The sequence below is a fragment of the Mustela lutreola genome, chromosome 3 (genome assembly GCF_030435805.1).
Source record: "Mustela lutreola isolate mMusLut2 chromosome 3, mMusLut2.pri, whole genome shotgun sequence".
In the NCBI taxonomy this organism is placed as follows: Eukaryota; Metazoa; Chordata; class Mammalia; order Carnivora; family Mustelidae; genus Mustela; species Mustela lutreola.
Genome location: NC_081292.1, coordinates 66779930 through 66795401, shown reverse-complemented (window position 1 = coordinate 66795401; position 15472 = coordinate 66779930). Strand labels below are relative to the sequence as shown.

Below are 15472 nucleotides of genomic sequence, written 5' to 3'. Positions count from 1 at the left end.
TTAATGAGGTGTAAAAAAAAAATGGAGGCTCTTACTGCTAAGATAAATGAGGCAGAAGAGAGAATTAGTGATATAGAAGGCCAAATGAAAAAGAATAAAGAAGCTGAGCAAAAGGGAGACAAACAATGACTGGACCATGAAGGGAGAATTCAAGAGATAAGTGATACCATAAGACGAAACAATGTTAGAATAATTGGGATCCCAGAAAAAGAAGAAAGGGGGGGGGGCAGAAGGTATATTAGAGCAAATTATAGTAGAGAATTTCCCTAATATGGCAATGGGAACAAGCATCAAAATCCAGGAGGCACGGAGAACTCCCCTCAAAATTAATAAAAATAGGTCCACACCTCATCGTCTAATAGTAAAACTTTTATGTCTTAGTGACAAAGAGAAAATCCTGAAAGCAGCTTGGGGCAAAAGGTCTGTAACATACAATGGTAGAAATATTAGTTTGGCAGCAGATCTATCCACAGAGACCTGGCAGGCCAGAAAGGACTGGCATGATAAAGTCAGAGCAGCCAAGAATACTATATCTAGCTAGGCTGTCATTGAAAATAGAAGGAGTGATAAAAATCTTCCAGGACAAACAAAAACTGAAAGAATTTGTAAACACCAAACCTGTCTACAGGAAATATTGAAAGAGTCCTCTAAGGAAAGAGAGAGCCTAAAAGTAACAGACCAGAAAGGAACAGAAACAATATACATTAATAGTCACCTTACAGACCATACAATGGCACTAAATTCATATCTTTCAATAGTTACCCTTAATGTAAATGGGCTAAATGCCCCAATCAAAAGAAATAGGGTATCAGAATGTATAAAAAAACAAGACCCATTGATATGCCATCTCCAAGAAACTCATTTTAGATCCAAAGACATCTCCAGATTTAAAGTAAGGGGGTGGAAAACAACTTACCATGGTAACGGACCTCAAAATAAAGCTGGGGTGGCAATCCTTATATCAGATAAATTAGATTGTAAGTCAAAGACTACAATAAGAGATGAGGAAGGAGCCTATATCATACTTAAAGTGTCTCTCCAACAAGAAGATCTAACAGGTTTAAATATCTATGCTTCTAACATGGGAACAGCCAACTATATAAGCCAGTTAAAAACAAAAAGAAACACATCAACAATAATACAATAATAGGAGGGGACTTTAAGACCCCCTTACTGAAATGGACAGATCATCTAAGCAAAAGAGTAACAAGAAGATAAAGGCTTTAAATGACACACTGGACTGGATGAGCATCACAGATGTATTCAGTACACTCCATCCCAAAGCAACTGAATATATATTCTTCTCTAGGGCACATGGAACATTCTCCAGAACAGATCACATCCTGGGTCACAAATCTGGTCTCAACTGGTACCAAAAGATTGAGATCATTCCCTGCACATTTAAAAAAAACCACTATTTATTTATTTAAATAAACATATAATGTATTTTTATCCCCAGGGGTACAGGTCTGTAAATCGCCAGGTTTACACACTTCATAGCACTCACCAAAGCACATACCCTCCCCAATGTCCATAACCCCACCCCCTTCTCCCAACACCCCTCCCTCCAGCAACCCTCAGTTTGTTTTGTGAGATTAAGAGTCACTTATGGTTTGTCTCCCTCCCAATCCCATTTTGTTTCATTTATTCTTCTCCTACCCCCTTAAACCCCCCCCCCCATGTTGCATCTCCACTTCCTCATATCAGGGAGATCATATGATAGTTGTCTTTCTCCGCTTGACTTATTTCGCTAAGCATGGTACCCTCTAGTTCCATCCACGTCATCGCAAATGGCAAGATTTCATTTCTTTTGATGGCTGCATAGTATTCCATTGTGTATATATACCACATATTCTTTATCCATTCATCTGTTGATGGACATCTAGGTTCTTCCCTGAATATTTTCAGACCACAATGCTCTGAAACTAGAACTCAATCACAAAAGGAGAGTTGAAAAGAACTCAAATACATGGAGGCTAAAGAGCATCTTACTAAAGAATGAATGGGTCAACCAGGAAATTAAAGAAGAATTGAAAAAACTCATGGAAACAAATAAAAATGAAAACACAACTGTTCAAAACCTTTGGGATACAGCAAAGGCAGTCCTGAGAGGAAAATACATAGCCATATAAGACCAAGAAAGGTCTCAAGTACACAACCTAACCCTATATCTAAAGAAAGAACAGCAAAGAAAGGCTAAACCCAGTAGGAGAAGAGAAATAATAACTATCAGAGCAGAAATCAATGAAATAGAAACAAACATACAAACAAAAAATAGAACAAATAAACAAAACTTGGAGCTGATTCTTTGAAAGAATTAATAAGATTGATAAACCGCTGCCCAGACTTACCAAAAAGAGAAAGGACTCCCATTAATAAAGTCATGAGTGAAAGATGAGAGATCACAACCAATACCAAAGAAATACAAACAATTATAAGAACATATTGGGAGCAACTATACATGAGCAAATTTGACAATCTGGAAGAAATGGATGCATTCCTAGAGACATATAAACTACCAAAACTGAACCAGGAAGAGATAGAAAACCTGAACAGACCCATAACCAGTAACTCCTTGACACAGTCATCAAAAATCTCCAAGCAAACAAAAGCCCAGGGCCAGATGGCTTCCTGGGGGAATAGTACCAAACATTTAAAGAGGAACTAATTCCTATTCTCCTGAAACTGTTCCAAAAAATAGAAATGGGAGGAAAACTCCCAAATTTATTTTATGGGGTTAGAATTACCTTGATCCCAAATTCAGACAAAGACCCCATCAAAAGGAGAATTACAGATCAATATCCTTGATGAACATAGATGCAAAAATTCTCCCCATAATACTAGCCAATATGATCCAACAGTACATTAAAAAGATTATTCACCACAACCAAGTGGGATTTATTCCTGTGCTGCAAGGTTGGTTCAACATCCACAAATCAATTAATGTGATACAATGCTTTAATAAAAGAAAGAACAAGAACCATGTGATACTCTCAATAGATGCTGAAAAAGCATGTGACAAAGTACAGCATCCTTTCTTGATCAAAACTCTTCACAGTGTAGGGATGGAAGGTATGTACCTCAATATCATCAAAGCCATCTATGAAAAACCCACAGAATATCATTCTCAATGGGGGAAAACCTGAGAGCTTTTCTCCTAAGGTCAGGAACATGGTAGGGCTGTTCACTATCACCACTGCTATTCAACATAGTCCTAGCCTCAGCAATCAGACAACAAAAAGAAATTAAAGGCATCCAAACTGGCAAAGAAGAAGTCAAACTCTTATTCTTTGCAAATTATATGATACTTTATGTGGAAAACCCAAAGACTCCACTCCAAAACTTCTAGAACTCATACAGGAATTCAGTAAAGTGTCAGGATATAAAATCAATGCACAGAAATCCATTGAATTTCTATACACCAACAATAAGACAGAAGAAAGAGAAATTAAGGAGTTGATTCCATTTACAGTTGAACCCCAAACCATAAGATACCTAGGAATAAACCTAACCAAAGAGGCAAAGAATCTGTACTCAGGAAACTATAAAATACTCATGAAAGAAATTGAGGAAGATACAAAGAAATGGAAAAACATTCCATGGTCATGGATTGGAAGAACAAATATTGTGAAAATGTCTATTCTACTCATAGCAATCTCCACATTTAATGTAATACCTATCAAAATACCATCAACTGGGGTGCCAGAGTGGCTCAGTCATTAAGTGTCTGCCTTCAGCTCAGGGCATTATCCCTGGGTCTTGGGTTCAAGCCCCACATTGGGCTCCCTGATCAGTAGCTAGCCTGTTTCTCCCTCTCTCACTCCCCCTACTTGTGTTCCCTCTTTCACTGTGTCTCTCTCTGTCAAGTAAATATATAAAATCTTTAAAAAACCTATTAGGTTTTTCATAAATGGAACAAATAATCTTAAAATTTATATAGAACCAGAAAAGAACCTTAATAACCAGAGGAATGTTGAAAAGAAAGCCAAAGTTGGTGACATCACAATTCTAGACTTGATGTTCTATTACAAAGCTGTAATCATCAAGACAGTGTGGTACTGGCACAAAAACAGACACATAAATCAATGGAACAGAATAGAGAGCCCAGAAATAGACCCTCAACTCTATGGTCAAATGGAAAGAATGTCCAATGGAAAACCGACAGTCTCTTCAACAATTGGGTTGGTAAAATTGGGCAGCCACATGCAGAAGAATAAAACTGGACCATTTCCTTACACTACACACAAAAATAGACTCAAAATGGATGAAAGACCAATGTGAGACAGGAATCCCTCAAAATCCTTGAGAAGAACACAGGCAGCAACCTCTTCGACCTCAGCCACAGCAAATTCTTCCTAGAAACATTGGCAAAGGCAAGGGAAGCAAGGGAAAAAATGAACTATAGGGACTTCAACAAGATCAAACTTTTGCACAGCAGTCAACAAAACCAATAGACAACTGACAGAATGGGAGAAGATATTTGCAAATGACATATCAGATAAAGGGCTAGTATCCCAGATCTATAAAGAAGTTATCAAACTTAACACCCAAAGAACAAAGAATCCAATCAAGAAATGGGCAGAAGACATGTATTGCAGCCACCAAAACCCCCCCGAAATCTTGCCATTTGCAATGACATGGATGGAACTAGAGGGTATTATGCTGAGTGAAATAAGTCAATCAGAGAAATACAATTATCATATGATCTCTCTGATTGAGGAATTTGAGAGGCAGGGCAGGGGATTGTGGGGGGTAGGGAAGGAAAAATGAAACAAGATGCAATTGGGAGGGAGACAAACCATAAAAGACTCTAAATCTCATGAAACAAATTGAGAGTTGCTTGGGGGAAGGTAGGGATGGTGTGGCTGGGTTATGGACATTGGGAGCATATGCACTATGGTGAGTGCTATGAAAAGTGTAAGTCTTATGATTCACAGACCTATACCCCAAATAATACATTATATGTTAATTAAAAAAAATTGTATAGAACCATAAAAGACCCTGCATAGCTAAAAGAATCTAGAGGATGAAGAACAAAGCTGGAAGTATTTTGCTCCCTGATTTCAAGCTATACCACATAGCTATGGTAATCAAAACAGTATGGTACTGGCACAAAAATAGATATATAGATTAAATGAACTGAATGGAGAGTTCAGAAAAAAGCCATGCTTATATGATCAATTAATCTTTGACAGAGGAGGCCAAAATGTACAATGGGGGGAAGATAGTTTCTCCAATAAATCCTGTTGGGAAAATTGGACAACAAAACATGCAAAAGAATGAAATTGGACCACTGTTTTACACCATATATAAATATAAACTCAGAATGGATTAAGGGGTGCAGCACTGGTGGGATAGTGGTGAGAACAACTGTCTTCCAAAAGAGATTAAAGACTTAAATGTAAGACTGGTAACCATAAGACTCCTAACAAAAAAAAAAAAAAAAAAAAAAAAAAAAACATAGAAAGTACGGTCTTTGACATTAGTCTCAGAAATATTTTTTGGATTTGTCTCTGTAGGCAAGGGTAAAAAAAGCAAATGTTAGCAAATGGGACTACAGCAAGCTAAAATTCTTTTGCACAGTGAAGGAAGCCATAAACAAAATGAAAAGGCAACCTACTGAATGAGAGAAGATACTTGTAGATATATCTGATAAGGGGTTAATCTCCAAATATCTACAAAGAACTCATACAACTCAATACAAAAAAAATCTGATTGAAAAATGGGCAGAGAACCTGAATAGACATTTTTTTTGAAGAAGAAATATAGATGGAAAACAGGCACATGAAAAGATACTCAACATCACTCATCATCAGGGAAATGGAAATCAAAACCACAATGAGATATGACTTTATACCAGTCAAAATGGCTATTGTCAAAAAGATAGGAAATAACAAGTGTTGGCCAGAATGTATAGAAAAAAATAGAAACCTTGTGCCCTTCTGGTGGGAATGCAAATCAGTATAGCCAATGTGGAAAATGGTATAGAAGTCCTCAAAAAAAATTTAAGGATTTGAATAACCAAATAATAACTGTATTATGCAACAATTCTGATTCTGGGAATTTATCTGAAGAAAATGAAAACAGTAATTTGAAAAGATGTATATGTCCTTATTTTCCCTGCAGCATTATTTACAATATGTAAGATGCAGAAGTAATCTAAGTGTCCATTGATTGAAGAATGGATAAAGATGTGGTATATATATATATATATATATATATATATATATATATATGTATTTATTTATTCAATGGACTATTACTCAACCATAAACAAGAATGAAAATCTTGCCCTTTGTGAGAACATGGAAGGAGCTGGAGAGTATTATGCTAAACGAAATAAGTTAGAGAAAAACAAAAACTAAGAGTGGGATTTCACTTCCATTTGGAATCTGGAAAACAAAACACATGAACAAACAAACAAAGCCGAAATAGATTTGTAATTGCAATCTGGTGCTTGACAGAGGAGTGGGGAGTGAGGGTTGGGAGGGAAATGGGTGAAAGAGGTGAAGAGGTTTAAAAGGTACCAACTTCCAGTTATAAAACAAGTAAGTCACAGGGCTGTCATGTACAGCATAGGGAATATAGCCAAAGTGCTGTAACAATCTTGTATGGTGACAAAATGGTGGCTAGACTTATGGTGATCAAATTTCAGCATTCATTGTCAGCTCTCCCCAGATACCAAAGGAACTACAACAGAAAGATTTAAAAGACAACAGTTGGGAAAAAAAGTACCAATATCTTAAAGCTACATACTTTATTTTGAAGCTTCCATTTTGAAACTGTGATAGTAATGCTCTTGTGGTATTATTTGTAGGAGTCAGCAAATAAGAAGGGATTTGCCTGGAAGTAGTCAGTTTTTATGAGCAGGTACAGGTAGGATTACTGTAGACAGAGTAATGATAGAAGGTCTTAAAAACCATCATCAAGTATTAAACCACTCTCATATTTCTGTTAGGCCAAAAGTGTTTATTATATATTATCATTTTATTTGGTTTATTAATAATTTTAAAAATAATTTATACATTTATATTCACAAAGGAGATTTTCAGATAATTTTCTTGCTCATGTTCTCACTTGGTTTTGCAATCAAGGTTCTATTTAGCTCCATAAAATGTTTTGGGAAGTATTCACTCTTTTCCTGAGTTCTAAAAGAGTTCATATTAGTGTAAAACGATCTTTTGGGAGCCTGCGTGGCTCAGTTGGTTAAGCATCTGACTTTGGCTCAGGGTCCTGGGATTGAGCCCCACCTTGGGCTTGGTGCTTAGTGGGAAGTCTGCTTCTCCCTCTCCCTCTGCCTCTTCCTCTCTTCCTCCCTTTGCTTAGGGTCCCTCCATCTCTCTCTTGAATAAATAAATAAAATATTTAAAAATAAAAAAAATATCATCAAGAATTGAGGCCTGGGACGCCTGGGTGGCTCAGTTGGTTAAGCAGCTGCCTTCGGCTCAGGTCATGATCCCAGCGTCCTGGGATCGAGTCCCACATCGGGCTCCTTGCTTGGCAGGGAGCCTGCTTCTCCCTCTGCCTCTGCCTGCCACTCTGTCTGCCTGTGCTCACTCTTGCTCCTCTGTCTCTGACAAATAAATAAATAAAATCTTAAAAAAAAAAAAAAAGAATTGAGGCCTAAACTAATTCCAATTGTGTTAATGTCTAAAATGATAGTTCGGGTTTTCTGGCAATATGATGGAATTGTACCATCTCTCAGTGATAAAATCTCCTGCTATAAATCTCACTGAATGCTCAATAAAGTGATTTAAATACACATCAGAATTCTCAAAAATGTTCCCAAGGGAACAAACATGAAGAGGGAGTTGGAATGAGAATAGCTGAAGCAAAAGTTGTAGCCATTCTTGGGGTGTTTGCTGGCTCAGTTTTGTTTCAGTGGCTGCATGTGGTGGAGGTAGGGTATCAGGATTTGGATCTTCAATATATAGGAAGGGGGAATAAGACCCAGGCATATATGTGAGACCCTCAAAGAGTGCTACCATAAATGAAAGTTGCAAAAAAAAAAAAAAAAAATCTGCCTCTATGGGAAGATATGAAGTCCTGCTGGGAGGAAAATGTCTCCATGGAGAATTCATAGTCATACCCCTGACATCACATGTAAATTCAAACTACCTGCATTGTATGAAGTGGCCCAATTTCAAAAATAGTACCTGGAGGGGTGCCTGAGTGACTCAGTCAGTTAAGCAACCAACTCTTGATTTTGGCTCAGATCATGATCTCAGGGTTGTGAGATTTAGTCCCTGCATTGGGCTCTGCCTCTGCCTGCCACTCTGTCTGCCTGTGCTCACTCTCGCTCCTCTCTCTCTGACAAATAAATAAATAAAATCTTAAAAAAAAAAAAAAAAAAGAATTGAGGCCTAAACTAATTCCAATCGTGTTAATGTCTAAAATGATAGAGTTCGGGTTTTCTGGCAATATGATGGAATTGTACCATCTCTCAGTGATAAAATCTCCTGCTATAAATCTCACTGAATGCTTAGGGTCCCTCAGTGTGTGGAGCCTGCTTAAGATTCTTTCTCTCTCAGGTGCCTGGGTGGCTCAGTGGGTTAAAACCTCTGCCTTCAGCTTGGGTCAGGATCCCAGGGTCCTGGGATCAAGCCCCACATCAGGCTCTCTGTTCAGCAGGGAGCCTGCTTACCCCCCTCTCTCTCTGCCTGCCTCTTTGCCTACTTGTGATCTCTGTCTGTCAAATAAATAAAAATAAATCTTAAAAAAAAAAAGAAAAAAAGATTCTTTCTCTCTCCCTCTGTCTCTCCTGGCTCACACACTCTCTCTTTCTAAAAACAAACAAAAGTAAAACTCCAAAACACCTCCCCCTAAAAATAGCACCTGGAAACCTTCCTCTCCTCTCTTACCATACATTCCCACCCTCCCTGTTGTCTATGTTTAATAATTTTGAATAAAACACTGCCCATCTTATTATTATTTTGATACCTAAACTACTCCTTTGCAAGCATACATTAACTTTTTAACAAAGTGGAGTGACCATTTGTTGCAAGCTGATCCCTAAAATGTCAGATATAATGGCTTGAAAAAGGGTTGTTGGAGTCAGGCAGACTTGGCTTCTCACTGTGGCTCAGTTTGTGTGTAATCTGAAGCAAGTTTCCTAATTTCTTGGAATTTTAGTTTACCATTTATATAGGGATAATAATAGCATCTACCAATGAAAGAATAATCTTGCATACTTAGCTCATGCTTGACACATAGTGAATCCTTAATAAATATTAGGCATAATAAATATAAATTATAACAATTATATAATAAATATATAAACAACATCAGTGAGAAAACTCCATTTGATCTAAATTTCTAAAACTCCAGAATTCTTTACCCTTTACTTTCTTTATAAAAAGCACAACTAAGCATAATAATTAACTCATTGAATTACCTAATTTTCAAATTTCTCTACCAACTTCCATGGAAGATTTCAGGTGACTAATACATCTTTGTACACTAACTTGGTTTTAAAGATAATAGGGTAAGTCAACAGATTTTCCTTTTATATTTCTTCAGAATCCCAAATAATTCCTTGGGAGTTAGGTAAGGACTCATTAAATCATTCAGGACTTTCTGAGACAATTTACAACACCTCACATTTTATCAGGTGTTCAATATATTTGTTTTGATTTTAAATTGGATTAATATATGTTGGAATCAATATATGATGGGCACCTTAAGAGTCCAGTTTGACTACCCAGTTGATGTTTAATCCCATTTATGCATCATTCTTAGAAGATGTTAGCCAATTCTTGTCTTATAAGTTAGTGTATTCTTGTTATGGGTTCCATAACTCTGAAAATTTGATGTGAATTAATTCTCCCCCTGAGCTTACTTGGAGGATAGACTCAGCACTTCCTCACATTCCCAAATAGCATATCCCATTCCACAAAGCGTTAGTAAGTGAAAGAGAGTGTACTGAATATTACCAGTACTGGTCATGGAATACTGAAGAGAATTTCCATACTTCACAGGAAAATTTAATTAAAATTCTCATTAAACATCTTTGACTTCCAAGAATTCCCTTTCTAGATATTCCAGCAGTGTCATTTATCCCTGTTCTTCCTCTCCTTGTCCCAAATTTTGTCTCTGAAATTCTCTATATGTTTTTATAGCAATTCAGTTCAGGTTTAAAGCAAAAGCCTTTCAGCTAGAAGAACTCATTCTCTTAATTAGCAGGTGAGTGACCATCCATTGCTCTTTCACAGTTATTGGCTGCAAACAGTACATAGTGGCTCCCCTTTCATTTCAGGTGACTTATTGAAACATTTGCCAAATCAAAACAGGTTCCCCTCCCTTTTTTTTGATAGGGTGAGGGGGTATTGGTAGGAGAAGGGCATCTGTAGAGAGAGGCATTTGTGATTACACTGCTAAAAAATGGTTTTCTCTACACTATACCTAATTTATAATATTAGATAATAGAGTGTTCTAAAAGAAGAAGAGTTATATTTCATTAAATGCCCAACATGCTCTTAGTTGGTAATAAAATTTACTTTTTTGAAGTGTACAATTGGATGAATTTTAGTATATTCACAATCATCACTATAATCTAATTCCAACAACATTATCATCCCAAAGAGAAACCCCTTCTTCAGTAGCATCCCCCACTACCCCTCCCTAGCCCTGAGCAACCACTGATCTACTATCTGTCCCTATGGATTTGCCTATTCTGGACATTTCATATAAATGGAATCTACAATATTATTTTATGACTTGCTTATTTCACTTAGGATAATGTTTCATCTATGTTCATCTATGTTGTATCAGTATGTATTCTTTTTATGGCTAAATACTATTCCATTATTTGGATATACCATGCTTATCTATTCCTTGGTTGACAGACATTTGAACAATTTCCAGTTTTTGACTATTATAAATAATGCTGCTATGAACATTTGTGTACATGCATTGTATGGACAAATGTTTTCATTTCTCTTAGATATATATGTAGGAGTAGAATTGCTAGGTCATATGGTAATTCTATGTTTAACTTTTTGAGTGACCATTAGACAGTTTTCCAAAATGATCACATCATTTTACATGCCCACCAGCAAGTATGAGAGTTCCAGCTTCTCCACATCTTTACCAACACTTGTTATTGTCTGTCTTTTTTATTATAGCCATCTTAGTGGGTGTGATGTGGTATCTTGAAGTGCATTTCCTTCATGGCTAATGATGTCGAGCATTTTTTTCCAATGTGCTTAGTACCATTTGTAAATCTTTAATGAAGTGTCTGTTTGAATCATTTGCCCATTTTAAGTTGTTTTTTATTGTTGAGTTGTAAGAGTTATTTTAATATTCTAAATAAAAGCCTCTTATTAGACATGTCATTTGCAAATTCTTCCATTCTGTAGGTTGTCCTAATAATAACTTATTTTTAGGCAACACTTGAGTTATTTAAGTATTAAAATTTAAACATGGATATCATCCAAACTCTTCGCCTCTCTCCTGGATTTGTTCCAGTTTGGAAGAAGCAGTGCTCATGATGTTCTCCAAAAAGAGTACATAGAAGAAGGAAACAAATAAATAAAAAAACATAACAACCCACAGTGCCTAGCAGAGAGTATGTACTTAATTAACTATGGCAAATTAATGAATATAATTAGTATATTTATTCTTGGTTCCCACTATTACTTTGACTTGTTGACTCCCTGTTGGATCCACTTTTGAGCAATGATATTCATTTCATGGCCTGAAGACCTCTAGGGGGAGCTAGGAAGTATGTTCTAGGCTGTCTTGTCTACTCCACATTCTATGCACTGAAGTGTAACACTGTTATGTTGGAATCCACGGATTTTTCATGATAAAAAAGAGTTTCATGTTTTACTCTTTGAGTTTGAGACTCATTTAAGAGAAAGAAATAGCTGTTTTTGTTAGTTCAATGTTGACTCTATAGTGTTTTCTTTTTTTTTTAAAGATTTTATTTATTTATTTGACAGACAGAGATTACAAGTAGGCAGAGAGTCAGTGAGAGAGAGGAGGAAGCAGGCTCCCTGCTGAGCAGAGAGCCCGACGTGGGGCTCGATCCCACGACCCTGGGATCATGACCTGAGCCAAAGGCAGAGGCTCTAACCCACTGAGCCACCCAGGCACCCTAGACTCTATAGTGTTTTCAATGGTCCTGGGCATTCCTGAGCATTTCTATGTCATTTATACTATGGTTGTTTATTTGGAGCCTCACTTAGAGACTACAATTATTTCTGGGCCCTTGATCTCAGAGTGGTTCCCTCAGTGAGGTTCACTGTCCCCTGAACCAAGCCAGTAGCTGTGGGGAGATGATGCTGTGGGGGAGGAAGTCCACATCTGCTTACCTGTCAGATCATCTGCATCCCCTGGGGATACCTTGTGAGGAGAGATGATTCCAGCCAGGCTGCCTGCATTTCCACATTACTTACAACAGTCTACCAAGGTCATTTTCCAACTGACATTTGACATAATCCCCTTGTACATCTTGAGTACAGACTCACAGGAAGAATCTGAATGATTCAGAAATCCGAAGGATCAAAGGAATTCTAGTGAGGACTGCAGATGAAACTAAGAAAACAATGAAGGTCTATGTATGAAGGAAACAAGCCAGGTAAAGGAAAAAGAACAATGGAAAGCAAGACACTTATTTGTAACTGGATATAGACAAGAGTCTAACTTTCTACAGGCAGAGCTGGCTGGCCTGCTAATGTTACTAAGCTTAGCTATCCATTCAGTGCACTCACTTAGATGACTGTGGGCATCATTTGTGTGACATACACATGGATACAGATATCTACCAACTAATGAAATAGGACACACAGTTATGAGCATGCAAAATGGTTGCATCAGAAAGGGGGGGGAAGAATTTAAAAAAAAAAAATTAGTAGTCTTAGGGAGTTAATGTGAACCAGCTTTTTGTCTCAGTCCAGGCTGAAGAAAAAAAAATGTTTTTAGATTTATTTATTTATTTTAGAGAGAAAGGGTGGGAGGCACAGAGGGAGAGGGAGAGGCAATCTTAGGCAGACGTCCTTCTGATTGTGGAACCTGATGCAGGGCTTGATCTCATGACTCTCAAATCATGACCTGAAGTGAAATCAAGTCAGATGCTTAACCAACTGAGCCACGCAGGTCCCCTGAAGAAAAAATTTAAAAATATAAACAGCCATCATTAACAGCACTTTATAGTATCATGTGATGCTTTTCTTCTCTCACAAATGTGAACCCTTTTAAGTTTACCTTAAGGCTTATCATCACAACATTCTCCTGAAGGAAAGAAGTACTTTAACAGTGGACCTGAGGCTCAGAGATCAATTGACTGTTCTGCAGTTTGGGGGAGAAGGGATAGATCACTGACATTTAGATCTATGTTTGGAACTAGGACTGAATTAGGCATTAAACATATGTAAATTCCTTTAATTCCCATAAGAATGCTATGAGATAGGTGTTATTGTTATAAATTGATGGGTAAAAAAAAAAAATCACCCAAATCACTAAGCTAATAATGGTAGAATCAAACCATATCTGTTATATTCTAGAGACATATTCTTATTTGTGAATTCTAACTGATTAAGGGAGGTTGCCCAGAGAGGATGTGTGGAGGGGGTCTAAACCCATGCCCTGTCTGATGTGGGTAGGATGGGAGGAGTGGTGTCTAATGCATCGTAGGATGAGTGATTTGGGAATAGGCCTCATTTCTAAGGGACTAACAGAAGACCTTCTATTACACAATGGTTTATCTTTGGAGGGAGCTAAGGAAGGACTCTGAAAGGGGAGCTCCTTACAACTGCCTTTTGATAATATTTTTTGTACCCTCCTTTCTATTGCCAAGTATGATACTAGTGAAGGAAACCAGAATATGTCACCCCAAAATATGCCTCTTTGATGTGAAAATTATTTTGAGCTGAAGGCAGTTAAGCAGCAGCGAATGCAGGAAAACCTTTGTCTACCTTCTCCTTTTCTGCCTAAAAAGAGGATATAAATTCTTTTACTGGAGACAGACTTTATTATCCTGGAGACAGCACCCCAGGAATCTGCAAACAAACCTGCCTCCATTAGTTGCCTCCCATATATTTATTTTAGTTATTTTATCCTCAAAGTACTTTCCTCTGTTCTGTCATTTCTCTACAATTTCCTTGAAGATGCTATACAAACCAGAGTTCTAAGTTGCCACTCTGAGTTACTTTTCACGAGGTTTCTCCCATGTGACACATGTAAACTCTTTTTCTCTTGCCCATCTGTCTTTTTGAGAGCTTCAGCTAAAAAACCAAGGTGGGTAGAGATCAAGTTTTGCCCCCTGTATACTAGCTATGACTAATTTTTTCCCTTCTCTCCACCTTCCCCTCTCTAGTACCTAGCTGCTTCTTTATTTTGAAAAGAGTTTATAAAAATAACATCCTCTCAAAAAAAAAATGACATACTCTCTTCACTTGAAAGGTATTAATGATGGATGCAATGTAGCAGAAATATACTTGCCATGTAAGTGGTCAGTCAATGCACGAGACAGATAGGTAGATTCTAGACAAGGATTTAGTACTTTTGATTGTCATAGCCAGATGAAAGCAGCATCAGAATTACTCTCACTTTCTTAATGAAAGGATGAAAACATTTAACCAGATTTATACCTCAAACCATAGTTCTGTTTTAGTTTCTGAAAGTCGAATATTCCTCAGTTTTCTGCTTTTACATCTGTGTTTAAATTTTCAATTTTCAAGATTGGGTTGACAGATGTAAATCTTTGATATTTACATATTAAAAATTCCTTTCCTTTTCTTTTACAAATTATAGCTACAATGTACAATGTGGTTTTCTCTTGTTAAGTTTTCACAGGAAAACATCAGTCTTATATTGGAGTCCTAATGGGCTCATCATTTTTGAGAGTGAAAGCTGTGGAAACTCTGGATCCAAATTCCAGTTAGTTTCCAACTTACCACACCATTTCACTTTCCAGTTACGATTGGCATCAACTCCGCGGCAGCGAAACCTTGAGTTCCTTGACCTTGTTTTTCTCCAAAATCGATCCTAAGTGTAATTAAGAAAATAGGTGTAAAAAATATTCAAAAGTTATTCACATGCATTTTAATAGCACAACTAGTGAATGAATCATAGCCCTGCAGTTAGAGTTCCTCCAGGAACAGACAAATCTAAGGAGTACAAAGAGGAATGGATAAGGAACAGAGACCCAGAGATCCCAGAGACTCCAGGGTCATGCTCTAATTTCTGTCACACACTTAACTCTCTCAGCTTCTCTTGGCCTTATTTCTTCTTGGGCAAAATTGAGTAAGTTGGGATAGACTAGTGACTTGTCACAATTTCTTTGGAAGGAGAAATCTTGACTTAATACGGAATCTCATGCAAAGCCAAACATATAAACCAAAGTTTGCTGCTATGATGGGACAGAGAGTGGGAGTCTCTTTTGCAGTTCTAGAATCACTAGGCTGTCTGCCCACCAGGTTTCCTTTCTGCTCTATGACTGTTTTCTATTTATTTAGTCTCTCTTTTCAAT

At 37.2% G+C, this 15472-nt stretch overlaps 1 protein-coding gene across 1 annotated transcript in view; it reads right to left on the bottom strand.

Annotated features, from left to right (window-relative positions):
• CPA6 (carboxypeptidase A6) overlaps positions 1-15472 on the bottom strand; it is a 338450-nt gene that overhangs the window by 37669 nt on the left and 285309 nt on the right. The window contains exon 8 of the mRNA XM_059166283.1: positions 14898-14988. Within this exon, the coding sequence (XP_059022266.1) occupies positions 14898-14988 (91 nt within the window). The remainder of the gene's footprint in view (positions 1-14897; positions 14989-15472) is intronic.